Source organism: Vitis vinifera, chromosome 17, assembly GCF_030704535.1.
Source record: "Vitis vinifera cultivar Pinot Noir 40024 chromosome 17, ASM3070453v1".
Classification (NCBI taxonomy): domain Eukaryota; kingdom Viridiplantae; phylum Streptophyta; class Magnoliopsida; order Vitales; family Vitaceae; genus Vitis; species Vitis vinifera.
The window spans coordinates 12,039,891-12,066,217 of record NC_081821.1 but is presented as its reverse complement, the minus strand read 5'-3'; the positions used below and the strand labels follow the sequence as shown (position 1 = coordinate 12,066,217).

The 26,327-nt window shown below is 38.1% G+C and overlaps 4 protein-coding genes across 4 annotated transcripts; 3 read left to right on the top strand and 1 right to left on the bottom strand.

Annotated features, from left to right (window-relative positions):
• The first annotated feature begins 1,282 nt into the window (after positions 1–1,282).
• On the top strand, positions 1,283–2,956 carry LOC104882379 (uncharacterized). The gene is made up of 2 exons (XM_010665523.2): positions 1,283–2,667; positions 2,761–2,956. The coding sequence occupies exons 1-2, from the start codon at positions 1,283–1,285 to the stop codon at positions 2,954–2,956; spliced, it is 1,581 nt and encodes a 526-aa protein (XP_010663825.2).
• Positions 2,957–12,347: 9,391 nt separating this feature from the next.
• LOC100260390 (BTB/POZ and TAZ domain-containing protein 1) lies at positions 12,348–15,100 on the top strand. Its single transcript, XM_002278156.5, has 5 exons — positions 12,348–12,615; positions 12,773–12,906; positions 13,275–13,578; positions 13,678–13,994; positions 14,673–15,100. Exons 1-5 carry the CDS (start codon positions 12,496–12,498, stop codon positions 14,851–14,853), a joined length of 1,056 nt encoding a protein of 351 aa, XP_002278192.3. The 5' UTR covers positions 12,348–12,495; the 3' UTR covers positions 14,854–15,100.
• A 5,583-nt stretch (positions 15,101–20,683) lies between these two features.
• On the top strand, positions 20,684–22,560 carry LOC100255310 (peptide methionine sulfoxide reductase). The gene is made up of 2 exons (XM_002278222.5): positions 20,684–21,415; positions 22,019–22,560. Exons 1-2 carry the CDS (start codon positions 21,098–21,100, stop codon positions 22,271–22,273), a joined length of 573 nt encoding a protein of 190 aa, XP_002278258.1. The 5' UTR covers positions 20,684–21,097; the 3' UTR covers positions 22,274–22,560.
• Positions 22,561–23,086: 526 nt separating this feature from the next.
• Positions 23,087–25,172, bottom strand: LOC100250141 (vignain). Its single transcript, XM_002278287.4, has 4 exons — positions 24,491–25,172; positions 24,142–24,377; positions 23,896–24,036; positions 23,087–23,553 (listed from the first exon to the last, which is right to left on the bottom strand). The coding sequence occupies exons 1-4, from the start codon at positions 25,077–25,079 to the stop codon at positions 23,290–23,292; spliced, it is 1,230 nt and encodes a 409-aa protein (XP_002278323.2). The 5' UTR covers positions 25,080–25,172; the 3' UTR covers positions 23,087–23,289.
• Positions 25,173–26,327: the final 1,155 nt, after the last annotated feature.

The following is a 26,327-nucleotide window of genomic DNA, read 5'->3' as shown; positions in this document are numbered from 1 at the left end:
GATATTGCAGCCGCACCGCGATGCCCTCATCCTATCCTTGGAGATAAGAAACTTCGACGTAAGACGCATCCTAGTTGACCCGGGCAGCTCGACCGATCTTGTACAAGCATCGGTCATTAGCCACATGGGACACAGTCTCATAGGCCTCGAAAACCCTGGGCGAATCTTGTCCGGATTCAACGGGGCGTCAACTACTTCCTTGGGAGATATTGTACTGCCGGTCCAAGTTGGCCCAGTCACTCTCAACGTACAATTTTCGGTGGTACAAGATTTATCACCCTTCAATGTCATCTTGGGGCGCACATGGCTGCACTACATGAAAGTCATCCACTCTACGTATCATCAAATGGTAAGCTTCCTTACCAAGGATGGGCAAGTCGACCTATACGGCAGTCAGTTAGCTGCTCGCCAATGCTACCAGATAGCACGAGAGGTAGGAACCAGTCAGGAGGATAAACCCCTCCCTGAGTCCCCCCACGCGCTGGACCAATAGCAATCACTAAGTCCGGCGGACAAAGATCCCCCAGTAGCGGATCCCTTGCAAACGATTCAAATTTCGGAAGAGGGAACTCACCTTACGTATATCAGTTCCCTCTTGATGCTAGAAAAGACCTGGAACATCCAAGACGCCCTCTGACAAATCCATGACGTTTTCGCATGGGCGCATTCTGATATGAAGGGAATTCACCTCTCCATCGTCTCCCATAAGCTTAACATCTTGCCAACAGAAAAACTCGTCTGATAGAGGGTTAGACGTTTTCACCCGAACAGACAAAAGATTATCCGGGATGAGGTTGACAAGTTGCTGGAAGCCGGATTCATCAGAGAGGTGGAGTACCCAGACTGATTGGCAAATGTAGTGGTGGTACCCAAAAAGAAAGGCAAATGGCGGGTGTGCGTCGATTACACCAACCTCAATAATGCATGCCCAAAAGACAGTTTCCCTTTGCCACAGATAGATCAGATTGTGGATTCCACTGCTGGGCAAGGGATGCTCTCCTTCTTGGATGCTTTCTCCGGATACCACCAAATCCCCATGTCCTCGGCTGACGAAGAAAAAATAGCCTTCATAACGCCACACGGTCTTTACTGCTACAAAGTCATGTCATTCGGACTCAAAAACGTTGGCGCCACTTATCAGAGACTAATGACGAAGATCTTCAAACCTCTGGTCAGCCGCACAATAGAGGTATATATTGACGATATCGTGGTTAAAAGCAAAACCTGAGAGGAACATGTCCTCCACTTGCAAGAAGTCTTCCACCTCTTAAGGAAGTATGACATGAAGTTGAATCCTTCTAAATGCGCCTTTGGCGTAAGTGCTGAAAAATTCCTGAGATTTATGGTCAGCCAAAAGGGGATAGAAGTTAGCCCAGATCAAGTGAAGGCAGTCATGGAAACACCACCCCCCAAGAGCAAAAAGGAATTACAGCTCCTCACAGGCAAGCTCGTCGCACTAGGACGCTTTATAGCCCGTTTCACTGATGAACTACGACCCTTCTTCTTGGTAATTCGAAAAGGTGGAGCGAGCGGATGGACAAACAGTTGTCAGAGCGCTTTTGAAAAAATTAAACATTGCCTCATGCAACCGCCCATCCTGAGTAGCCCCCTTCCTGAAGAAAAATTGTATATGTATCTGGTTGTATCGGAGTGGGCAATTAGCGTTGTTCTATTCCGTTGCCCCTCGCCCAAGGAGCAGAAACCTATTTACTATGTTAGCAGAGTGTTGGCGGACGTAAAAACTAGGTATTCAAAGATGGAGCTAACAGCCTTGGCTCTTCGAAGTGCAGCCCAGAAGCTCCACCCCTACTTCCAAGCCCACCCGGTGGTCGTGCTAACTGACCAACCCCTTCGCAACATCCTGCACAAACTGGACTTAACCAGAAGAATGCTTCAATGGACCATAGAGTTGAGCGAATATGGAATCGAGTTCCAACCCAGGTTATCCATGAAAGGCCAATTGATGGCTGATTTCGTGCTGGAATACTCCCGAAAGCCTATTCAGTGCAAGGAACCAAGTGAAAAAGAGTGGTGGACTTTGCGGGTCGATGGGGCCTCCCGGTCATCAGGATCCGGAGTAGGACTCCTATTGCAATCCCCAACAGGAAAACATCTGGAGCAAGCCATCCGACTGGGGTTCCCCACCTCTAACAATGAAGCGGAGTATGAGGCCATCCTATCCGGATTGGACCTCGCCATGGCTCTATCCGTCTCCAGGCTCTGGGTCTATAGTGATTCCCAACTCGTGGTAAGGCACGTCCAGAAGGAATACGAAGCTAAAAATGCGCGCATGGCGCGATATCTGACTAAAGTAAGGGACACCTTACAACGGTTCACCGAATGGACAATCGAAAAAATTAAACGAACTGAAAATGGACGTGCCGACGCCCTGGCAGGCATAGCTGCTTCCCTCCCCATCAAAGAAGTCATATTATTGCCTATACATGTGCAAACCAACCCTTCCGTCGTGAAAGCCTCCACTTGCAATATCATTGAGGCAAGCCAAGCAGACGGCCAAGAGTGGACGGAAGACATTATAAGGTACCTCCGGACAGGCACTCTGCCCGAAGAGCCCAAGCAGGCACACAAGATCCGGGTGCAAGCTGCCCGTTTCACCATGATCGGGGGGCACTTGTACAAGCGGTCCTTTACAAGTCTCTATCTCAGGTGCCTAAACCACTCAGAGGCCTTATACGTTTTAGCTGAGTTGCATGAGGGGGTATGTGGGAACCATTTCGGAGGTTGATCTCTGGCGCACAGGGCCCATTCGCAAGGGTATTACTGGCCCACGATGAAAAAGGATGCGACAGCCTATGTCAAAGAATGTGACAAATGTCAAAAGCATGTCCTCATACCACATGTGCCGTCGGAGACGTTGAAGCCAATTTCAGGCCCCTGGCCCTTCGCGCAGTGGGGCATGGACATAGTAGGACCCCTACCAGCCGCAGCTGCCTAGAAGAAATTTCTGCTCGTCGCCACGGATTACTTCAGTAAATGGGTGGAAGCTGAAGCATACGCTAGCATCAAAGACAAAGATGTCACCAAGTTCGTATGGAATAACATCATCTGCCGCTTCAAAATCCCCCAAACCATTATAGCCGACAACAGTCCACAGTTTGATAGCATCGCTTTCCGGAATTTTTGTTCGGAACTAAACATCCGGAATTCATACTCCACACCACGTTATCCTCAAAGTAATGGGCAAGTAGAGGCCACAAACAAGACCCTAATAACTGCCTTAAAGAATAGGCTCGAGCAAGCCAAAGGAAAGTGGGTGGAGGAGCTACCCGGCGTCCTGTGAGCTTATCGAATCACACCCACATGTCCGATAGGAAACACTCCTTTCGCCCTCGCATACGATATGGATGCAGTCATTCCTACTGAAATAGGGCTACCCACTATCCGGACCGAGGTAGGAAGGCAGGATGATGCAAATGTGGAGTTAGGAAGAAACTTGGACTGGGCAGACGAAGTAAGAGAGACCGCATCCATCCGGATGGCAAACTATCAACAAAGGGCAGTCGCTCACTACAATCGCAAGGCAAGACCCAGAAGTTTCAAAAGTGGAACGCTGGTCCTTAGGAAGGTTTTCGAAAACACTGCTGAGGCAGGAGCAGGAAAGTTTCAAGCCAATTGAGAAGACCCCTATATAGTGGTCAAGACAAGTGAAAGTGGAGCCTATCATCTATAGAAGCTAGACAGAACCCCATTGCTCCGACCATGGAATATATCCAATCTAAAGCAGTATTACCAATGAAAGAAAGATACAAAGTACAATGTGAATGAGTATGTTTTATTAATACTTGTGAAAATTGTATACAAAAAAGGTTCTCCGGACTACTAATACAGAGAGAAATAGCAGTAAAAGTTACAAAAAGAAAAGCTCTCATTGGGAGGGCTTGCGACGTAAATTTTCTTCCTCGCCTGGGGAAATCGAAGGGACGTCCCGTTTGATGCCATGCTTCTTCATGCAGCAACGGTAGCCAAAGAGATACATCTCGTCTACCTGCTTCTAGTATTTCGTCTCAAGTTCCTCCTTTTCCGTAGCAAACTCAGCCTCCAACTCTTCTTTTTGCGCTGATAAGCGCAACTGCAAATCCTCTTTCTGTTTTTTCTCAATTGACACTTCTGTCCAGAGTTGTCTCACTTCCCCCCTCAGCTGGGCCGTCTCGTTTTCCGCCTCGTACAGGCGGGCGTCTGTAGCTTCCTCCCGGCTCTTCACCTCTGCTAGCTCTATCTGGAGAGCCTCGTTGTCATCCTGGGACCTCTTCAAGGCTTCAGCACTCTCTTCAGAGGCTCTTCGGACAGCGGATAAGCTAGCTTCGGCCTGCTCCAATCTCGAGCGCAATTCCTCTTCATCGCTCATGCGCTGGGAGACGAAGGCCTTCATGTAATCGGAAATCTGCAGCAGGTCTATAAAAAGATATTGTTGACGAACCATGCCGCGAATACCTCTCACCAGCTGCAGAAAAACTCACAACAAGAAGTTCAAATTGCAAGCCATGTAAAAAGCACACCAGTATGGCAAGAAAAATCAAAGGAGGATAAGATATACCATTTCCGCCGCTTCAAACATTTTCGCTAAAGGCGCAGCAACATCTGAGCAGGATGGAATCTGTTTCAACATCTCTCCCAACTCCGCATAGCTGAAAGGGCTAGTGGAGGTGCAAACTGCCTCATCAACGGGACTCCCCCCTGACAAGGCACTAGGGTGTGACTCCTCCCCCGGCTCCGGGCCCCCATCATTCATGGCCGGCTGGATCTTTTCGGGCAAACCCTCATCCGGGACCAACATCGGGTCGGTTGGGTTCTCTTCCGCCATCTCCGTCTCACTCTCCTCCGGATGATCCTCCTGGGCGGATGAGCAGCTGGCTTCGATGGTTTCCAGAAGAATATCCTAAAGTCGCCCGCTGATGCCAGACTTTAAATCGCGGGCCGGACGAGACCTCCTCGTAGCTGGCCCCTTCACCGGTACAAGGGTAAGGGAGCTCGACTCACAAAGGGGCAAACCCTGCTTTTCAACCCCCGTTTCTTCCATTGGAGGCGCCATAGGAGGCAACGTTTCAGCACAAGAGGCCCTGGCCACACCCGCGTCCGGAAGGGAAGAGCCAGGCTGATACACTGAGGTTGCTTCCTCAACCAGAAGAGCCATCCGTTCAGCCGCTGGCATTGAAGGCCCCGATCCGTTTAGACCCACGAGATGTCCGGAACCGCTTGAAACAGAGGGCAAGCCGGAGGAAACTGGAGATCTTATTATTATTCCCTTCACAGGAGTTGGAGAACTTACTACTATTCCCTTTGTGGGAGCTGGCGATTTTATTACTACTCCCTTTGTGGGAGTTGGAGGTTTTATTGTTTTTCCCTTTATGGGAACCTTCTTCTTCTTTCCCGCTGGGGCGCCAGCAGGAGGAGAGGGCACGGAGCGTTTATCACCAGGGGCCTTCCGCAAAGTCCTCTCTTGCCTTCTTTCCTCCCGTTCGGTGAGACGTGCTCGACGTGCCTGGGCGTCTACCTTGCGCACCTCCTTGTAGAATGGGAGATCTTTGAAAACGAAATGCTCCCCAGGCACTACCTTTTTTGGCAACTTCCTAGGGAGAATATTGATGACGTACACCTGGGGCTCCCGGACAAAGGCCAGCAAGTTTCGTGCAGTAAGCAGCGTCTGATGATGCCTCTCAGCGGCAGTAATCTCAAATAGCTTGTTCAATCGATCGAAGGACGTTTTTTCCACCCACTCGACTACGCGACCCCTCTTGTCCATACCTGTATTATCAGCAACCAAAGATATTAGCCATCTGATAACCCCAAAATAAGAAGCACAATAGACGAACGCCGGACAAACCCCATAAACTGCCTTACTCGGAAGCACTAGCGAACGATTTAGGGAAAACGGTCTCTCCGGATGCTCTGATAGCCCAGCCCAGACACCTCGGACTAATACATGCCCCTTGGCTCCTCCCTTCGTCGAGTGTGGAAAATCAGTCACCAAGTGGAGAGAAGACAAGTGGGCAGCCAGGCTAAAGATGTCATTTTTCCCCTTCTTGATGGAGTAGATGAAAAGGACCTCCAACAATGAAAGGTCCAGGTAACAGCATACTTAGAATGTTACACCTCATCAGCACCCGGACTATGTTAGGATGGATGTAGGCTGGGGGAATCTGGGTGAAATGGAGAAATTCTCTGAACAGCGATGGAAGGGGGAATCGGAGCCCAGCATTGAATTGTTCCTTGGTAAAGAAGATAGAGTTGTCTGTAGATTTTTCAGTCGATACAGCCTCTCCGTCCACAAGCTGAACGGACACGCCATTCGGGATGCAGAAGCGTTCATAGAACTCCCTCACGTTCAGCTTGTCCACGGATTTTTTCGCATGGACCTCTCCAGACGCTTCTTTGCCGCTCTGCCCGGCCACGCTAGACGAAGCAGCGTCCTTGTTCGCAAACATTTTTGAGAATGGGGTTGAAACGGAACCTGCATGGCAGAATGCCAACAGTAAAAAACAAAGACCAGGCCTCAACAACTCTAAACAGCAAAAACGCCCAGAAAACCTAAATATCACCAACATACCCATCCCAACCCTTGGCTCTAGCACAAACAAGAATCGGTAGCCCACAAAGGGCGTAGGGGGGCAACAAAAACCCTAACGCACCCAAAACACGATCAAAACCCCCTGAAAAAGCCCTAGAAACCAATACCGACTCCCAGTTGCAAGTAGCTTGCCTAACAAGCCAGAAACAACCACAAAGCAAACACAACGAGGAGAAAACAGGAATAGAGAACATACCGAGTGTAAAATGGGAAAATGGAGATGAAGTCCGCGATGTAGTCACCGTCATGATACGGGTATTGCTAGCAGAAAACCTTAGAACCTCACTCACAAACGAAGATACGCAGAAGGCTGAAGAGAAAACACTACCGACAGAAAATGCAGAAGAAAAAAATGCAAGAGTGAAGGACTCGGTCTGCTATTTAAAACGAAAGACAGCCCCTCGGTATTCTAACCGCTCAGCCGCGCCATTATTGAAAAGACACATTGCCTGGGAAATCCCAGAGACGGCGGCTCATCATAAATGCTCTTGTTCCTCTTCGCCTCAGCGCACCACGTGGCCCAATGAGCACAAAAAGTAACCTCAGTTTCAAAAACAATCATTTTTAACCCGCCTATTCTGCTCGGGCAAAATCTGCAAGTTAAAAGGGGGGCATTGTAGGGACCCCTTCCCCTGATAACACGTGGCGCGCCTCGCTGTCCGGAGCGACTTCATCTAGACTCCCCAAAGAGGGACACGTGGCGTGCTTCCCTATCCGGACTTCCTCAAGGAGAAGCACACGACACTCGCAAACATCACATCCGAACTATAGCATATCCTATCCGGATATGTTGTCCGGATCATTGACTAAAGTGAGCAAGTCTTACTACGTCATTCCGACAGCCTGCCACAACCCACGTTCCGCCACTTGCAGAGCGAAAGGACAGGAATGATGGCAAATCACCTCCCACGATCTCTGATAGCCACGTCGCCTCCCACGATCTCTAACAGCCACCCGTAGGGTGATGATGGCCTTGCCACCACCTAGAGGCATCATAATAAACCAAAAAGTCTTCCCACCATTAAAGAGGAAGGCAGAGTTTCTGTCACTATATATATGGACCTTCACACAAGGAGGAAGGTAAGCTTGTTATACCTAGAAAAAGACCAACTGCTTAATCTCTAGAACCATGGCTGACAAAACCATCGGAGGGTGTGTCCGGACACCCTGTTCGGACATCTTTTGCAGGGACAATTGAACCAGAACTCAATCTTGGTTGAAAGCGTGCATCCACTTGGCAGCTACGTGGATCATTGGGACGCAAGGCCTCAACACAACGTCTCCACGCTGACCATCTATCGTTGTCATCCTACTCTAACATACGCCAATCCTCTACCTTTCCCTTTCTTTATTTTTCTTCCTCTTTCTACCTCTTTCCATCTCACTCTATTTTTCTTAATTATATTTATTTTATTTTATTTCACTTTATTTCTTTTTTTTTTTCAGCTCACTGCCACCCATGGCTAACTTTGTTGTCATCTACAAATGCTTTCTCATTGTCAATCATGCCTTCCCGAAACACAAATGGGTAAGTTTTCTTTTCCTTTTTTTCCTTTTGATTTTCACAATACATTGTTTGAAAATTTTGGTTTCTTGTATTTTACGTTTTGGCTCATAAGCTTGTGATTATTGGTTTTAGTTTAAGAGATTGGGCTTTGGGTTAAGTTTGGTGTAATTTTGAGCTTATTGCTATTTGGTTTGGGTTGTTAGGCTTCAATTTATTTTCTTTTGATTTTTGCTTGGGCTTGCTATTGGATATTATCTTGGGCTTTATAATACCTTTAACCCTTTGCCTTTTTGTTGTTGATTAGGCTTGCTGGTATCTTGGCTTTGCATTGTAGGCAAAAAGAGGTAGAGAAAGAATGGTATTACCTTACACATATGTCAATGGATTATTAATGTTCAGATTTTTATTGTACATATCTGTTTAATTTGTTATTTATTAATTTATTTTTGTTTTGTTTTATTTGTTAACCATATTTAATATGTTTTGTTAGCCTTTGTTTATTTATTATTTGTTAATGAAAAATGTAGTTTATTTATTTATATTTTATTTTTCCGCTGGTGGAATAATCCTGCGATAATGTTTTAATTTGAAAAATATTTTATTTTGTTTTTCTTGCCTTTAATGAACCGAAATTCTTTTTGGGATAAAAATTTAGTCCTTTTAAAGAAACGTTTGTTGAATAATCTAGATTTGTTTAAAGATTTTTTTATTAATAAATAAAAATAATTTTCTTAAAATCATATAGAAACTTTTTTTAAAAAGAAAAGAAAAATAAAACTCTTTGAAATAAAAATTGAAAAACAGTTTTTTTTTTAAAAAATAAAATAAAATTAAGAAAAAAAAATTAGAATAAAATTGAAAAGGAAAAATATTTTTTTTTAATAAAATCGAATTTCCCTTTTTAATAAATTGAGATTTTCTTTTTAGAATATGATATCACTTTTTTTTTTATAATAAATTTGAACTTTTTTTCCTCTTAATTTTTTATAACAAATTTCAAATAATAATTTCTTTTTCTTTTTCTTTTTTTAGAATAAAAGGGGGACAACTTTTTTTAAAATAAATTGTAAAGCTTTTCTATATAAATTTGAGAGTTTTTTAAAAACATAAATTGAAATATATTTCTTAAAAAATATTTTCTAAATTAAATAAAAATTGGTTTTTGTCAATAAAAAAGGATTGCAAGATATTTTGTAAATAATTAAAAAAACTTTTAAAAATTGTTTGATTTTTTTTTTTTTTTTGTAATTGTGAAAAGGTCTTTATTTTGGAATAAAAGATAAATTAAATTTTATTTTTAGATAAACGTATGAAAAAAATCTTCTTTTTTAAAATAAAAGGCAAATTTCTTTTCTTAATAAAAGTTAAACAAATTTCCTTATTTAAACTAAAATTTTGAAAAATCATCTTTTTAAAGAAAATTTGTAAGAGACCTTTTTTTTTCCATAAATAAATTTGTAAATGGACTTTTCTTAAATAAAATTGAATTGACATCTTCCTTTTTTTAACATTGTTTATATTTTTTTTTCAAGTCCTAATGTTATAAACCTTTTTTTAAAATCAAACAAAGATAAGATTTTTTTAATAAAATCAAATAATAAATAATTTTTTGTAAATAAAAGAGAGGATTGAAACATTTTTTTAAAATAATTTTTTAGAAAATCATTTTCTTATTAATATTTTTTTTTGTATTAATAAAATTGGATTGGATTTTAAGGGTTTTGAAAATAAAGAAATATCTTTTGTAGATAAATTTGTAAAAAAAATATTTTTTTTCTAAATAATTTGTAAAAATCCCTTTTTCTTAAATAAAATTTAAAATGAAATAATTAAATAAAATTACAAAAATTCATTCTTTTATGTAAATAAAAATCATTTTCTTATAAACTCATTTTTTTTATTGTTCTTGATAAACTCTTTTAACAGTAAGAGGTATAAATAAATTTCTTGGGAATAATAATTGAATACAAATAAGATTGAATCAAATCAATTATTAAAAATAAATTGAAACTTTTTTTTTAAATAAACTAGTTTAAATAATTAATTCAAAATTCTTTTTAATGTGAACAAACCTTTTTTGAAATTTCTTGAAAATATGTTTGATCTTTGAAATCATTAAACCTCTCTTTCAATTTATTTAATAAATCAATATGCATAATTTTCATGTCATTTATCTTGTACATTCTTATAATTTGATTTCATGATTATTTTTGTGTATATTGATTTATGTATTTAATCTTGTTATTAATGATTAATTAATTAATTATCATAATTCCTTTTATTCGTTTGATAGAAACGGTAGGTATAGGGCTTAGAGGTGCTACCATTATTGTAGTGTAACTTGACCTTTGGACTTAAACTCGAGTTTTCGAGGATAAATTTTTCCAAAATAAGAAATTATTTTGTTTTCCCTTAAAAAAATAAATGATGACTCCAAACTTTTTACAAAAAAAAAAATATTTTTTATAAATAGAAAGCCCAGTCGAGTGGGGATGAATGTCAAGAATTCGGGTCTACAAATTTATATTCATAATTAGATGCAAGCATAAGGGATGTTATCAAAAAATCAACTAGGCTAAATTTGAATGGCATGAGGGTTAGGGAAAGACTATGCGGTGTTATATCCTAGTTTTATACTCACTTTTGATAACTCATGTTGCACACTTAGCTTTTGAAATAATTTCAAGAGTAGAGATGTTTGGTTGAATGTAAGTAAGTGGGTTTGGGTCATATCGAGATATTTTTAGATGAGTGATGTTGGTCCATGTGATTTTCTGTTTTTTATTTATTTATTTATTTTCATTAATCGTTATGGACCAAGATATTAATTTATTTATTAGAGAGAGTTGCGAATTTACCATCCTACATCCTACCTACTATGGACTTCGAGAGTCGCCCAAAATGGATAAAACCATCAATTAGGTAGTCTCTTGGATAAGAGGACAATGAGATGAAATCCCTTTAATGGGAGACTTGTACGTGTTGATTCTCTCTCGCTTTTGCATTTCCTTTTAGCTATGGATACATGTAATTAACTCACATACTCAGAGTGCGATAATCCTGTTTTCATTTTTATCTTTTTAAAATAATAAAATAAATAAAATAAACACACTGAAAAAGCTACCTTTGGATAAGCTTCTTTGAAGAAAGGGGACCACTTCCAAGTTGAATTAAAAATTAATCAGAATAATCCACTAACCTTTTTCATATCCCAACCAACTTCACTTCTTTAATCACACTCACCCCAATCCATTCTAACCAAACAAAACACCTACTTTCTCGCATTTTCTAGTAGTTTCTCGCGGCGCACCACCGGAGCCTTGATCACGCCAAAAGGGTCGTGGGCCCACATTCTTCTTTTTTCATACGTGTCAACCAGTCATTGATCAATCCAGCTTCGTTTAGCGGTGATTCGCTTTATGCCACATGGGACACTAGGTGTCGCCATGTCACTAAACAAAGGAACAAGTAGGGATGAAACGGATCAGAACGAGTGACCCGTCAGACCTGGTGAACCGGCGCTTCTTGGCCCCAAGAGCCGTTTATTTCAACTCGGCCTTGCCCCCAGCTGACGAGGTGGCTTATCCTTTCCACCTCACCTTCTAAACTCATCCACCTCCCCCTAAAATGGACACCCAATAAACATGGGTTAAATTTGGATTCCTAGTTGCTGCACAACTCATTTTTGTGTTACCCACGCGCCCGTAAGCTACCATGAAAAGCTTTTTTCACTTGATGTGGACTGTAATTCTAAAGAAATTAAAAGTATTTTTGAATGCTTGAAAATACCTTTTTTCATTTGGTTCGTTACACTTTTTACTTTTAATTTATTTTTAAAAATCAATAATTGATGTGTTGATTAGATTTGAAATCATTTTTTAATAATTAAAAAATAAATAAATAAAATTTATAAAAAAATTGTAGATAATTGAGAGATCGATTTTATTTTATTTACTTTTTCTGATCTTTTTATATTATTATTTTTATTTTTAAAATTTTTCTTTTATTTGAAAAATATTTTGAAATCACAATGTGAAACATGCTCTTAAGTTTTGTAACGTGCTAGACATTAGTGTTGCTTTTCATTTCATCCATGTGCATAATTAAATAAGGAAGATTGTGTAAGAGGTTTGAAAAAGGAAATGGTCAAACTAATGTAGTTAAATAAATAAGCTCCAACTTTAGATATCTAGCCGTGAAAATATCGGGCAGTGTGGTTCACGCACCTGGTAGAGCACTTGGGGATATGAGAAGCGCTTCGCATTTCTGTCGTCGCGCCTATAAAATCGGGAGCAACCTCATTCCCCTCGCACGTTCTGGAACGACACGTTTCTCTCTGAGGAAAGAAATTAGCACCACCACCACCACCACAGCATCGCCGCCGTTTAACTTTTCCGGTGACATGTACGAACATATGGAACTCGCCTCTGACTGCGATCAAATCTCCGGTGCAATTCGTGAGCCGGACGTTTATATCGTCACGTCTGGCGGACTTCGCATTCCGGCTAACGCTTCCGTCTTGGTAACGTTCAATTGGATTTTGCCTTTTTTCTTCTTCTTTCTTGAACTTAGGGTGTTTTTTTTTTTTTTTTTGGTTTTCTGAATCTTTTCGATGAGTTTTGATTGTTTTTCTTATATTTGTTGTTTTGGTATTGGTTTTTTTTTCTTTGGAATTGAAGGCTTCGGTTTCACCGGTACTGGAGAATATTCTGGATCGGCCACGGAAGTATCGGCGATCGGAGAAGATCATTCCGATCCTCGGCGTTCCCTGCGACGCCGTTTTGGCGTTCGTTCGGTTCCTCTATTCGTCGTGGTCAGTTGCCATCCGCACTCCATTTTTAATTTCTGACTTGCTGAAATCTTGGCCGCCACTGGTCCAACGATTGGCTCTTTTGCCCGATCTGAGCGGTGGACCAGAATTAGATATTCTTCACTTGCGTTCTTCATACACTTTTGGGAAAAGAAAAAAGTTATTCAATATTAATTAAAAATAAAAAGCGTCCAAGGATGCTAGCCGTCCGCCTACAATCTATCACACGTGGCGCATCGAGAGCCCCACGGTTCAGTGGTCGGTTTTCGGTTTTCATAAATTAGAGTATTTGCCCTGTATTAGTGGAAGGATTTGGATCGGGATTAGCTTAATCGAGGTGTTAATTGATTAAAAAAACCCCTGGTCTGCAGGTGTACAGACGATGAAATGGAGACGTATGGAATTCATCTGCTGGCTCTGTCGCATGTGTTTTTGGTCCCACAGCTGAAGCAGAGATGCACCAAAGGATTGGCTAAGCGGCTGACAAACGACAATGTAGTGGACGTGCTTCAGCTCGCGAGGCTCTGCGATGCCCCAGATCTCTACATTAAGTGCATGAGGTTGATCTCGGATCATTTCAAGACAGTGGAGAAGACTGAGGGTTGGATGTTTTTGCAAGATCACGACCCCCATCTCGAGCTCGAGATTATGCAGTTCATGGAAGAATCTGAATCGGTAAGGCCACCGCAACAGAGTCCTTTTATCCCTCTATTTGGATTCCCTTAAAAATATGGGAAAATATTCACTTTTGCTTTAATAATTAACGTAAAACAGAGGAAGAAGCGAAGTAGGCGGCGTAGGGAGGAAAGGTGTTTGTATCTGCAGCTGAGCGAGGCGATGGAATGTTTGGAGCATATATGCACAGAAGGGTGCACGAGCGTTGGGCCCTACCATCTGGAGCCTACAACTAAGAAGGGGCCATGTGGGAAGTTTTCAACGTGTCATGGTCTGCAGATGCTAATTAAACACTTCGGGACCTGCAAGAAGAGGGTCAATGGAGGTTGCTCTCGGTGCAAGCGCATGTGGCAGCTCCTCCGCCTTCACTCCTCCATCTGTGACCAAACCGATTTGTGCAGAGTTCCTCTTTGCAGGTAAAAACAGTGGTCCATAGCTTCATTTCATTTTATTTCATTTTCTTACTCCATAAAGGACACGGTCCCCTGCATCTTTAAGTCATGCTTCATTGGTTCTCAATTCTCATCCATTCGATTGGACCCACGCTCGCAGCCCCCATAGACAAGACTGGCAGAAAGAGTCAATATCACAAATCATATATCAGCCAAAATCTGGTCATTCACATCAATAGGTGATTACAAATGTGAATAGACTAAGGCTTACGATGATTCAATGAATCCAACCCATTGAATGACCCTCTTTAACTTGTGGCTCAAATGAGAGAATCCATCCTTTAATGCATCTCATATTGGTTTGAAAAAGATTTATGAGTTTGTTTTATAGTCCAAGTGTTTGGTAGTTTGTCATTTTAACCATCATCTCATATACTTCAGAACTATCAGGAAAAAAAAATCTCATCGGTATTATCTTGATAAGAAATATCCTCTGAAAGAGTCATGGTTGCTTGTGGCCTACCGTGAAAAAGATGATGTTACAAGTTCTCACCTCTAACTCGTGTATTTATAAATATCAAGAGAGTGGGTCCCAAGTTCCATCAACCTATGGCCTTTTCTAAGATACCATTTTCCTCCACCCTTTTCTTATTTATGAATATGCCTTCGAATTGATCATTTTGGTTTTTGTGGATTTGACAGGCAATTCAAATTGAAAGCACAACAAGTGAAAAAGGGTGAGGATGCAAGGTGGAAGCTACTTGTAAGGAAGGTGGTGTCAGCCAAAGCCATGTCTTCCTTGTCCTTGCCTAAGAGGAAAAGGGAAGAGGAGCCAAGACAGACCCTGGATCACCGCCATGGACTTGGAAGCTTTAGACTGTGAGGAGTAATTGTTAGTACGCATGCGGTTCTTGCTTATTCATCAAAGAATTGCGTTGGGTTACTGGTTGTTTGTAAATGAAGTGAAGTGTCCTTTGGCTTTTTCTCTTGTTGTTGTCTAGTGTGGGACCCCTGTTTTAAAGGTTGGTGAGTGAAAGAGTAAGGAAGTAGGGTAAGTCAGTCGAGTCGTTGTCTGTCAACCTACAACTTTCCTTTTAGTGGGAATGCAAGTTACTTAGTTCATTTTGTAATTGCCTCTCTCATTCCTACAATTCGTCACTTCTTAATCAAAATACTAGTCAGACTATAAGCTTTGAAACTGAGTATTCGCAAGATTTTGAACACTGCATGTGTTTTTCATTACTAGCATTCTATAAACACATACAAAAATGGTCACGAAATAGATTGTAGCTTAAGCTTCTTTTGATAGTGACTTGTTTACTATTAATTTTTTACTAAGGAAATGAGGAGCAATGTTATACTTTTGTATTCAAGTTACTTTACTTTTCCTTTGATTGCAAGAAAGAAAAAAAAATATTTAAATAAATAAATAAATATATAAAAAAGGTTAATTTTTTTTTCATTTTTCTTCTAGTTTTTTCCCTCTGAATCCAAGTATTGAGGGTCCCTTGATTATGATTTGATTTTGTTATAGCTTGACAATTCCCAAAGGACGTTGTCACATGTCCCATTCTCTTGGCTGGCTATGAATACTTGACACGCCTTCTATGAAGAAAATATGAGTTAACCTCCTTATTTGGTGAATGCCGAGTTGAATTTAAACAAAAAAAAAAAAAAAAAAAAAATTGTTTTTCGTAGAGATCTTGCCACATGAACTCTTAATTAATTAAACTGAGGTTAAGTATACCGCAAATGAATTATGCCTTTCCCCCAAGAAAACATCAATTAAAGTCATTGTAGTTGCTGCATGTTTCTGTTTTGGAGGAAAAAGGCAGTGCTCTGTTTCCAAAGCGGAGCAGAGCAGTGATGGTGGTGGGGGACAATGGAGGCCTTCATTCTCCTACTTTGATCCACAGGTGGTGGGATTTCAAAGAGTGCATTTGGCTTTAAAAATACCACATATTCTTTTAGTCCAAAGGGTCAGAAATGTTCCTGGAAAGAGGCATGCAACATCATGCCTTCAGCTTCTTCCTGGCGGAAAGGGCCCCTTTTTTAAAAGGCAACCTGCACCTGCATATCCCCCACTGGTAATTCAAAAGAGATCCTATGATTTTGTGCCCTTACCTTCCCACTAGAAGAGACTATGATGATTGCCTTAGTACTGGGGCTGTGTTTTTGTGTCTTGAAAAGGTTTATGGTAATGATACTATACCATCAAATTTAATTTAATTTTATACTAAATAAAAGGTTGGATATTGAATCTGTAGATGTTATTTGTATTGATCCATTAACCCATTAAAACTTGGAATTCACTCTGATACCATATCAATTTTATGTATATATATATAAATTGGGTTTCGGCTCTCCTACTATCTTGATCCATTTTGAATCCATCGATTTTCATAAATTTAAAATTGGGTAATCGGTCACTAAATCGAATAAGTTACTAATTCATGATTCAATAGTCATGCTGATGGTTGAATCGCGGTTGAATCAAAGATGACATAAATATAATTTATATATTATATAAATTTAAAAATATGTAATTAAAATTTTTTAATAATATTTTATTTTTTATATTTGATATATCAAATTATATCATGAATATAAATATAAATGTATTAAATTTTATTAATAAAACATGTATAATATTTAAGTTTGAAGATATATTTGAGATGAAAAATAATTATAATATTTAATTTTATTTATATGTTTAGATATTTTATTATTTTAAAATTTTAAAAATTATTATATTAATTAATTTATACTATTTTCATATTGAATAGTTATTATAAAAATAAATGTCAATGTAAATAATTGCACAATATTTAATGGTTTGATATGATAACAATTTGAAAAACACATTTGTATTTTTATATGTGTATATTGTACAAAAAGTGATGCATAGTTCGGTTGAGCCTATCCCTAGTGCAAAGCAAAAGTCTCTTTAATTTCTAATAAATTATTGATCCTATATGGAAAGATCGTGAAATATTTGTGATATACAAATATCTAATTAAACATACCAATTAAAAAGTTGGATTATAGCGTCTCACATCATCTGAAAAGTGAATGTAGAGAAGGGTTTACCTTTTCTTGATGACATAAACCTACTATGTCCTTAAATAGGACAATATCTAGTAAAGAATGAGTCTCACTTTCCTTAAGAATTGGTCGATTCATCTGGTTTGGCCATTGAACGTCAATTTATACGATCTCATATCGACCCAAAGCAAAAACAACCCAATTTAGTGCATCAAATTGGAATTGTTACTGGTCTAATCAATCCATCCGATCCGCTTTTGAAAACATTGTTTTATGAGTGTGCATTGATGGTGTTTCATTGACGGGTGGGGTTGGGGATCTAATTGAGTCACCGCTCACTTCAAGGTTGATGGTGGTAAAACTATGACCATGATTAAAAAAGATTGGGGGTGGGCATGCCCCCAATCTTTATGACAGGGAAATTGTTGAAGTTGTGAAAAGCATAGACGTGTCATGGGCAGCTAGCTCCACCATGGGTCCTTCTTTCAAGTGGCTTCTACATTAGCTCCCCATTTTGAAAGAAATTAGTACAGACGATGGATAACACCACTCCAATTCAATGGTTCGCGACTCGTGACTCGTACAAATAGACAACGGCTTTCGTAAGCCCAACCCAGACCATGGGCCTTAGGTCGGGCTTGGCAGCCTGGAGCCCATATGAAGTCCAAGCCTAGAGGGCCAGGCCCAGCTCATCCCCGCTTGATTACATTACATGCCTAATAAGTAATATAACTTATAAATAACAACCCATCCTCGTCTTCAACACTTAAACAAACGACGCCGTTTTCATTTACTAGAAACACAATTTTCTCCGAAAAGTACGTTCATAGGGGGATTAATTGGTTAGCCTAAATTTAGAATTGATTATTTATCTTAAATTGAACATATGCATAATTAAAATTGAGTAATGAACATATGTCAAAGTCAAAAAAAAATCTCTATCTCTCTCTCTACAGACAGAACTCTAAGTTTTACAAAGAGTAGAATTTTATTGTAAAAATAACTTATGTTAAAATCAAGAAAATCTCTCTTTCTATAGAAAGAACTCTAAGTTTTACAGAGTAGAATTTTATGATAAAAATACATCTTTACTTTTTTATTTTGATGAGCAACATATGACATTTGGTTTGCGGAATTAAATTTTTTGCAATATTTTAATGATGTATTTTCTTTTAGGAGAACGCATCAATGTACCTCAATAAAGCTTTTCACAATCTTTATCATTTTCTTATTGATACACTTTTTGATTTATTATTATCATGTCACAATTTTTAAGAATTTTGAGTATATTCTAATAACTTTTCTTTTGTTGAATCCTAATTTGATATTATCTCCAACATTTTAAGAGAAAATACATGGTTTTCTTTAAACTTAAGTTCCTTATGAATATGACTTCTATAGAAATTGGATCTTGTAGTCTAAAGAAGTTCTCTTGGCCAAAATTTTAAGATTTTGGCAACAACAAATGAAATTTTGGCTGACAACTTTAGATCTTATTCCAAAGTTTGAAATTAATGCTAAGACAAAATGTGAAGTTTGGATACAAGATACACAACCTAGAAAAATCATTTAAGTTTGTTAAAAGAGAAATTAAATTATTAGAATTAATTCACCGTGAACAATATTATTACCCGTTATAAGATATTTTATTACATTTATTGATGATTATTCTAAATATTGTTATATTTATCTTATTAACTCTAATAATGAATTATATTATAAATTCAAAATATATAAACTTTGGTTGAAAATAAAATTAAAACTTAAAGGTTAGATGGAGGGGTCAATATATATCAAAAGAAATGTCTGATTTTTGTGATCAACATGGGATTACTACACCTTATTCACCTCAATCTAACGGAGTTGTAGAGAGAAAAAAAATAGAAATTTGTTAGATATGGTAAATGTTATATTGACTAGTTCAAGTTTACCAAATAATTTATGGGGTGAAGCCTTATACTTTGTTTGTCACGTTCTTAATAGAATTCCTTATAAATGTTAAAAAAAAAACACCATATGAAATTTGGAAAAATTGGATACCTAATTTAAAATATTTTAAAGTGTGGGGGGTTTAGCTAAAGCAAATATTCCAATAAATAAAAGGAGAAAATTAGGTCCAAAAGCTATAAATTGCGTATTTATTGGATATTCGTTAAATTATGAAGAAAAAATTCTAGCTTTGTTGTAAAAACTACTTCAATTTTAAACTTCGAAAATCAAGAAAATTTTGAACTTAGAAGAAGTAAAAGAGAGAATTGAAAAGAATTTTGGTATTGACTTTTTCACATACTTAGTTGAAGATGATCCTAAGACGTGTAATGAAGCAAAACAATGAATTCCTTATATACTTCAAAATACAAGAAAACACCTACCCTTATTACATAGTAATTTGGCTATTTTACGATACTAAATTTTAATTTAGGGAGAATTGTGTTTTGGGCCCAGCTGTGCCCAAAAATTAACGTTTGGTTCATATATCATGCATATTTAAGCCCAAGATCCAAACAAATTATGAAAATTAAAATGAAGATATTGTCTTTCATTAATCCCTAAAATACCCTTAATCCTTATATAGGCACAAGTGAGTGTGAATTTCAATTTTTTGTGTTTTTTTTCCCTTTTATTCCTTATTAAATATTACTCATTTCTAACTTTTTTTTTTCTTTTTCTTCCCATCTATATTTCTATTTTATATCAAATAAAAAGCAATAATGTTTTTTTGTTTTTCATTTTTAAAGATATTGAATCTTTTTGCTCTTATTATAAGCAATGATAAAAATTTTGGGATTTTTCATCCAAATATTTTTTATCTTTTTGTATTTATCTTTTAGTTTAATTTTCATTTTTTATTTTAAATTTATATTACCCTTTCATTTATATTTTTCTCTTATTTTTAATTATTTTTATATTTTCTACATTAACCTTATATTAAATTTTTTAAAAATTGACTTTAGTATAAAAACTTTAAAATACTTTTTAGTATAAAAAAATTAAAATAGTGAATATTTTTATTTTAAATGGTATTTTAATCATTAAATTATTTACTTTTAAAATGTAAAAGATAAAAATAAATGTAAAAGATAATTTTTATTTATTTAAATTAATATTTTTTTAGAAAGTATTTTCCAAAATAGTCTTTGAATCATTAATATATTTTTGTTTTATAATTTAAAAATAAAAAATAATGTTAATTTTTTAATTATTTATCAAAGAGTTTTAAAAAATAATGAAAAATCCAAAAATAATTAAATAAGAAAGAATAGTGGCAAGTAGTAGAATAAAGACAAAAATGAGTCAAGTGAGTATTTTTATCAATTATTATCTCATATCCTTATTATCAGTTATGGGTGGTTGGAGGACCTTATCTTAATTATGAACCCTATATGAGTTGAAAACACAATTATCCCTTTAATTTATGTGGGGGTTGTTATATTTAAATTAAAATTTATAGTTATTATATTTATGTTATTTTAATTTTATATTTTATTATCTTAATTTTTATTATTAATTCTTAATTATTGTGAACGTTGTTGTAGTGAGTGAGTTATTTGAAGAGAAAATGGAGTTATGATGTAATAGAATCGCGTTCTCCATTTTTCTTCTATTTTTATTATATTAAATAAATTAAAGAGTTATAAAAAGAGATAACTTTGAATTTTATGTGATAATACATCTTTAATTTTTTTTTTTTTTTTTATGAGCAACTTGTGATACATGGTTCATGAAATTAAAATTATTATTATTATTATTTTCGTTGTATCTTGGAAGAAGAACGTTGATTAACTTTGTGCTAAGAGGAGCATATTTTCTATGCTTTTCCTTTTTTCGCATGCCTCGATTTGTTTTGCGGAATCCTAATTTCATATTATTTCTCACGTGTGAGGAGGCATTTGAATCCACCAATCTCTATCTCCATGTTGGGAAAGAAAAACAAGATATTAGAACCCACCAATCTCCATCTCCGTGCAAAGAAACAAGATCTCTGTGTCTGGACTGGATTATAGCTAAGATTCATTCACTTTCAATGTTGTGGCTTCTCTATAAGAGCCCCCACAGCTTTTTCTAACATTTTCTCACTATCAATGGCGGCCAACAGCACTAACCCGGCTCTGGAACGGGATCCGGATCGCCCAGACCACCCGGGTCTGGAGTTGGCTCAATTCGGAGCAGGGTGCTTCTGGGGGGTGGAGCTTGCGTTTCAGCGACTTGTTGGGGTGGTGAAGACGGAGGTGGGGTTCTCTCAGGGCCACGTCCCTGACCCAACCTATAAGCTCGTCTGCACCGGAACCACCAACCATGTGGAGGTGGTTCGGGTCCAGTTCGACCCCGATGTGTGCCCCTACTCCAACCTCCTCTCTCTCTTCTGGTCTCGGCACGATCCCACCAGCCTCAATCGCCAGGTACCCTCCTTTTCCTCCTTCAGCTTTTTGGTACATTCCTAATTTTCTCGTTTTCCACCCTCCTTTTTGCCTTTTTTTTTCCCTGTGCAATATGCATAAAAGGGTGTTTGTATTTTCTTGATTAAAGAAAAGGGTTTGGTTTTAACTGTTTGGTTGTTGGAAAATCTGTTGAGAATTTAAGATTGATGAGCGAGAGATCTCTGTTGATTGCAGTTTTGCCAACATATTGGTTTCCAATGGATTTTGAGTTTTAGGATCATGCTTTCTTGAGTTAAAGACTCTTGCCATTATGTCTGGTACTTGATGACTCTGTTTAAAGAGTTGCTATGGTAAATATGCATTTTGATTGATTTTCTGTTGAAAGTTGCTTCCCAAATAACATCAGAACACTTCCCTTTGGATCAAAATGCTTCGGACTTAATTCATGCTGGCCAAAGTGTTCCTGAGATTTCAGGTTTTTAGTAGGGTATGGCTCTATAACTAAGAATGTTTTTGGTCTCATTTCTGGTCGTCCCCAGTCCCCAAGCAACCGGAACAAAAGATATGTCATGATGGACAAGGGACTAAGGGACCTTTAAATTGTTTATGGTGCATTTGTGTCAGGGTGCTGATGTGGGCACACAGTACCGATCGGGGATATACTACTACAATGAGGCCCAGGCTCGTTTAGCTCGTGAATCATTGGAAGCTAAGCAGAAGGAGTTGAATGATAAGAACATTGTCACTGAAATTCTTCCAGCAAAGAGGTTTTACAGAGCAGAGGAGTACCATCAGCAATATCTGGAAAAGGGTGGAGGTAAAGGCTTACGCCAGTCTGCTGAAAAGGGCTGCACTGACCCCATCAGATGCTATGGTTGATGAATTATATAGAATTTTATGTTTGGAACTTCTACCTCTGTTTGGGGTTCTTGCTTCTTAGTTCCGAATCAATAATTACAAACTACTCTAGTCTAGTTATTAAATCTTAAGGGAACCTATGATTGAAGCACGTTCTAGAAACAATCTGATTTGTCATATGGATGAAGCTTCCACTATGTTTGGGCTTCTTGCTTGGTACTTCAGAATTAATAATTAAGAACTACTCCATCCTAGATTGTCTTTGAAACATTTTAGTAATAAAATGCTTCTATGATATGTTGAGCTTTTGTCTGATCGATCATTACAATTGAGCAAGAATATAATAGCCAATGGGTAGTTGTTGAAATCATATACCCTTTATAGCATATGTTCATGATACCGCACTGAAAATCCATTTCATGCTCTCTATTTCTGGGGTTGTGTTGACAACAACTGGAAAGGGGCAATTTAACATAGTGGGCAATGTTCTTTGTGTTTGTGATCATTTGATGTTTACTTTAGGACTTACTGGTATGATAACTTCCAAAACTTCTCATGGCTATGAATATTAGAACTGCAGGGAAGAATGGTGCGATTTTTGTTTGTGGTAATTAGATATCAGTATCTACCAACCTTGCAAATGATCAATGGTATGTTCTTACAAAATTCAAGCAGTACCTCATGCTTCCAGGAATCATATAACATCTAGCAACCTGTTAAACTGAAGCATGAGCTAGAAACTCATATGGAAGACTAGTTAAAGTATAATTATGTAGTAGTTAGTCGATTCTTCCTTAGGCCAATACACAACCTTTCATGTTGCTAAAACATACGTAAAACAAAAGAGTAAAATCGAGCACTTTATTTCATTCTGATACGTGAAACACATCTTAGCAGATACATTAAAATAACGATGCTATTATAAATCTGTCAGACAAAGTTTATTTGGTCATGTTACCATGAGGACTGCTGCATGCAACTCTAACACAAAATATCTGCGAAGGCTGAAAAAAGCTATAGTTCACTGTGAATGTCGCTTAGAGCTCATCCTTGAGAGAGGATGGAGCTCCCACAGGGTTTGTTGAGGAGTTCTTGATGGGATATGAAGCTTCCACTGCTATACCGCAGAGTCCTTCCTTAGCAGAGATGCCTCGCTTCATCCTGATATAACCGTTCTCTCCCCAATCAGTTCCCCATGAGTTCTTCACAATCCAGTATTTGGTCCCATCAAGAGTTGTTCCATAGCCCACAATTGCCACCCCATGATCTAGGTCTGTACCACATCTTCCTGCAAACACCCCCTGTATATAACAACACCAAATTCAGGGACAATCCCAGTTGTTATTTTGAGTGTTTAGGTTTTCAAACATGAGAAAATGATTCTGAGGAACAAGTCAAGCTAAACTGATATTCTAATCCGAGTTGTTATATTGAGTGTCTAGGTTTTCAAATACGAGAAAATGATTCTTAGGAACTAGTCAAGCTAAACTGAGATTCTACTAAACATATGTAGATTTTTGTTTATGATTACAGTTTTATTTTGTTGTTTTCCACAATCATTAGAAGCCATGTAGATAGGTTTGGAATCTGCATGCTAGGTTTTTCATGCAGATTGTAGATGAGTCAGGATGACAGGAGTATACCTCAGAGTAGAACTGGAAGGCAGAACCCCCAGCATCTATGGCAACGGATATCGGTTGGTTTGCAGCTGCTTTTAGCAAAGCGTCCTCATTGTTAGGAGGTACGGTTTCATGGCCATCAATAGACACTACTGGCGAATTCACCTGTAAAACCATTGAATTTCATCGTCATAATCTTCACTTCATATTCACTGAACATTATTAGAAGACACCTAATTTAAATGAAACCAAACGTTGCTAACCATGTACCTTTGACACATCACAAGTTCCATCTTCAGCTGTGTAAGGGTAGCTCTGCTCTGTTGTTATACCCCCTTTTTCTTTGATGAATTCAAAGGCATATCCCATTAGGCCTCCATTGCATCCCTGGTTTTCTGAAGTGTCACAGTCCACCAACTCTTGCTCAGACAAAGAAACTAGTTTGTTTGTTTTAATATGGTTGATTCCTTCAACCGCCACAACCGTTGAAAATGCCCAGCAACTACCTGTAACACCATCAACAACAATTAGACTCAGAACAGGCACACACAAGCACGAAAAAAACTGTGTATCTGCATAACACTTGAAAATGATCAGTCAAATTGGCAAAATCTCTTACCGCATTGGCCTTGATCCTTGATGGGTGTGACAGCACCTTTCTTCCTCCAATCAACAGATGGTGGGACACTCTTTACCTTCTCATACATGAAGCTCCCAGCTGCATGTTGGCTCCCTCGGAACATCCTGTGGTGGTTCACCTTTGAGCCGGCATAAGTGCTTCTGAACTCATGGTTAGTCATGTCTGCAAACTTGTTGAGTTTCAACTTGTAAGGCTCATCCTTCTTGTTGAACTCATGGACAAAATTCACATTCTCCTTGAACACATTAAAGCGCTTGTGCTTCTCATCCAGACTCCTAGACACAGTGTGATGGCTCCTCCACCTCTCATACAAATTCCACAAACTTTCTTCAGTCTCCAACTCTTTCTGATGGAAATCAAAACTCTCAACAATCCCAACAACCAAAACCAATGAGAGAGCAACCACGAAAAACCGCTTCATTTTCTGATACTTGGATGGCAACTGAGAGACTCTGAACCAGGTATATATAGAAGAATGAAAGAATAACCAAATGGAAGATAAGAGATGGGAGTGCAGGAACAAAACAAGTGATAATAAATGAAGAAGTTGAAGGTTCCTTATGGGCATCAACTATATCAACAATAATGAAGGATGTGAAGATGGGGTTGTGAGGAATATGGAGAACAAGGAAGCTAGCTGGTGATTGAATTGATTTAACCATACAAGCAATCCTTTATATAAGGTTGATTCAGTTAACTCTTTCAAAGCTTTTACACCAAAAAAGAAGGGGGGAAGTTCTTTTAGCAGTTAACCTGGAAAACTAGGAGTGTTTTGTGCAGTTTAGGAAGATTGCATGCCAAACACGTTATTAAGAATCTTAGAGAGAGAGAGTAGGGAAGAAGGTGACGAGCAATGCTACGTAGTAAGAGGCTTGGAGCCACGATATCCTGCAAGTGGAATATGAAGTCATCGTAACTACTTTGTCTTTTACCTAAAGCCAAATATGCTTCGACGCCAAGCAAAAAAGCCCATAATAATGAAATGGGTGAAATTTGTGGGCAATCTTCTTTCCAACACATCCTTAAGTTCCTACTTAGACATATGGGCAACTCCTATGTTTTTCGCTTTCTAATCACTATGTTGGTTTTGGGTTAATTTTGGGTTTGATTTCATTCCTTGCATAATTCGCGTTGGGGTATGTAGGGCTAAATGCTCAATTTTGAAAGTGTTTTCAAAAATCAGTTTTTGAAAATTGTTTTTCGTTTTTTTATATAATAAAAATTTGTTTAAAAACTTAAAATATTTTTAACATGTTTTATATGATTATATGTATGTTTTAAAACTAATTTTTATTTTTAATATTTTATTTTTAATCTCTCTCTACATTTGTATAATTATTTTTTTAAATAATAAAAACATTGTACTTTTTTTATTTTTTATTTTATATTTAAAAAAAAAAAACAGTTATCTGTTTGGGCCTAGCTTTTGTCAAATTATTTGTTCTCCCATGAAATGGATGCGTGACTTATTTGGTTGGGAACCAACTTGGATGCTTGCACTCTATTGTGTGGCTGGAAGCTCTTGCTGAGGCGTCTCATGGTCTCAATTCTATAACTGACACCTCCCCCAAGCTGGTGATGCCTTGTTGCCTTATCATTGGGAGTTATCCAAAGGACAGCATGGACCCAGACCTACCTGCTTTAACCCAATCTGCATTACTTGTTGATGTGGGGTGTGGGGGTGATTTTCCCAAATATCTGGTCCTGGGTTGAAACGAAAATTTTGTTCTAATTCCCTAGATTCTTGGCTTCCTAATTCGAAAATGCCGTGTCCTAGACATTACAGGTTCTGTTGGGGTGGAAGTTAAAGGCTTTT

Coding starts and splice junctions, on each gene's coding strand:
- LOC104882379 (XM_010665523.2), top strand. CDS start 1,283: ATGAAGTTGAATCCTTCTAAATGCGCCTTTGGCGTAAGTGCTGAAAAA. Junction 2,668..2,760: donor TTTACAAGTCTCTATCTCAG/GTGCCTAAACCA, acceptor TCTGGCGCACAG/GGCCCATTCGCAAGGGTATT.
- LOC100260390 (XM_002278156.5), top strand. CDS start 12,496: ATGTACGAACATATGGAACTCGCCTCTGACTGCGATCAAATCTCCGGT. Junction 12,907..13,274: donor CGGTTCCTCTATTCGTCGTG/GTCAGTTGCCAT, acceptor CCTGGTCTGCAG/GTGTACAGACGATGAAATGG. Junction 13,995..14,672: donor TGCAGAGTTCCTCTTTGCAG/GTAAAAACAGTG, acceptor TGGATTTGACAG/GCAATTCAAATTGAAAGCAC.
- LOC100255310 (XM_002278222.5), top strand. CDS start 21,098: ATGGCGGCCAACAGCACTAACCCGGCTCTGGAACGGGATCCGGATCGC. Junction 21,416..22,018: donor CCACCAGCCTCAATCGCCAG/GTACCCTCCTTT, acceptor CATTTGTGTCAG/GGTGCTGATGTGGGCACACA.
- LOC100250141 (XM_002278287.4), bottom strand. CDS start 25,079: ATGCCCATAAGGAACCTTCAACTTCTTCATTTATTATCACTTGTTTTG. Junction 24,378..24,490: donor CAAGGATCAAGGCCAATGCG/GTAAGAGATTTT, acceptor ATGGTGTTACAG/GTAGTTGCTGGGCATTTTCA. Junction 24,037..24,141: donor GAACTTGTGATGTGTCAAAG/GTACATGGTTAG, acceptor ATGGTTTTACAG/GTGAATTCGCCAGTAGTGTC.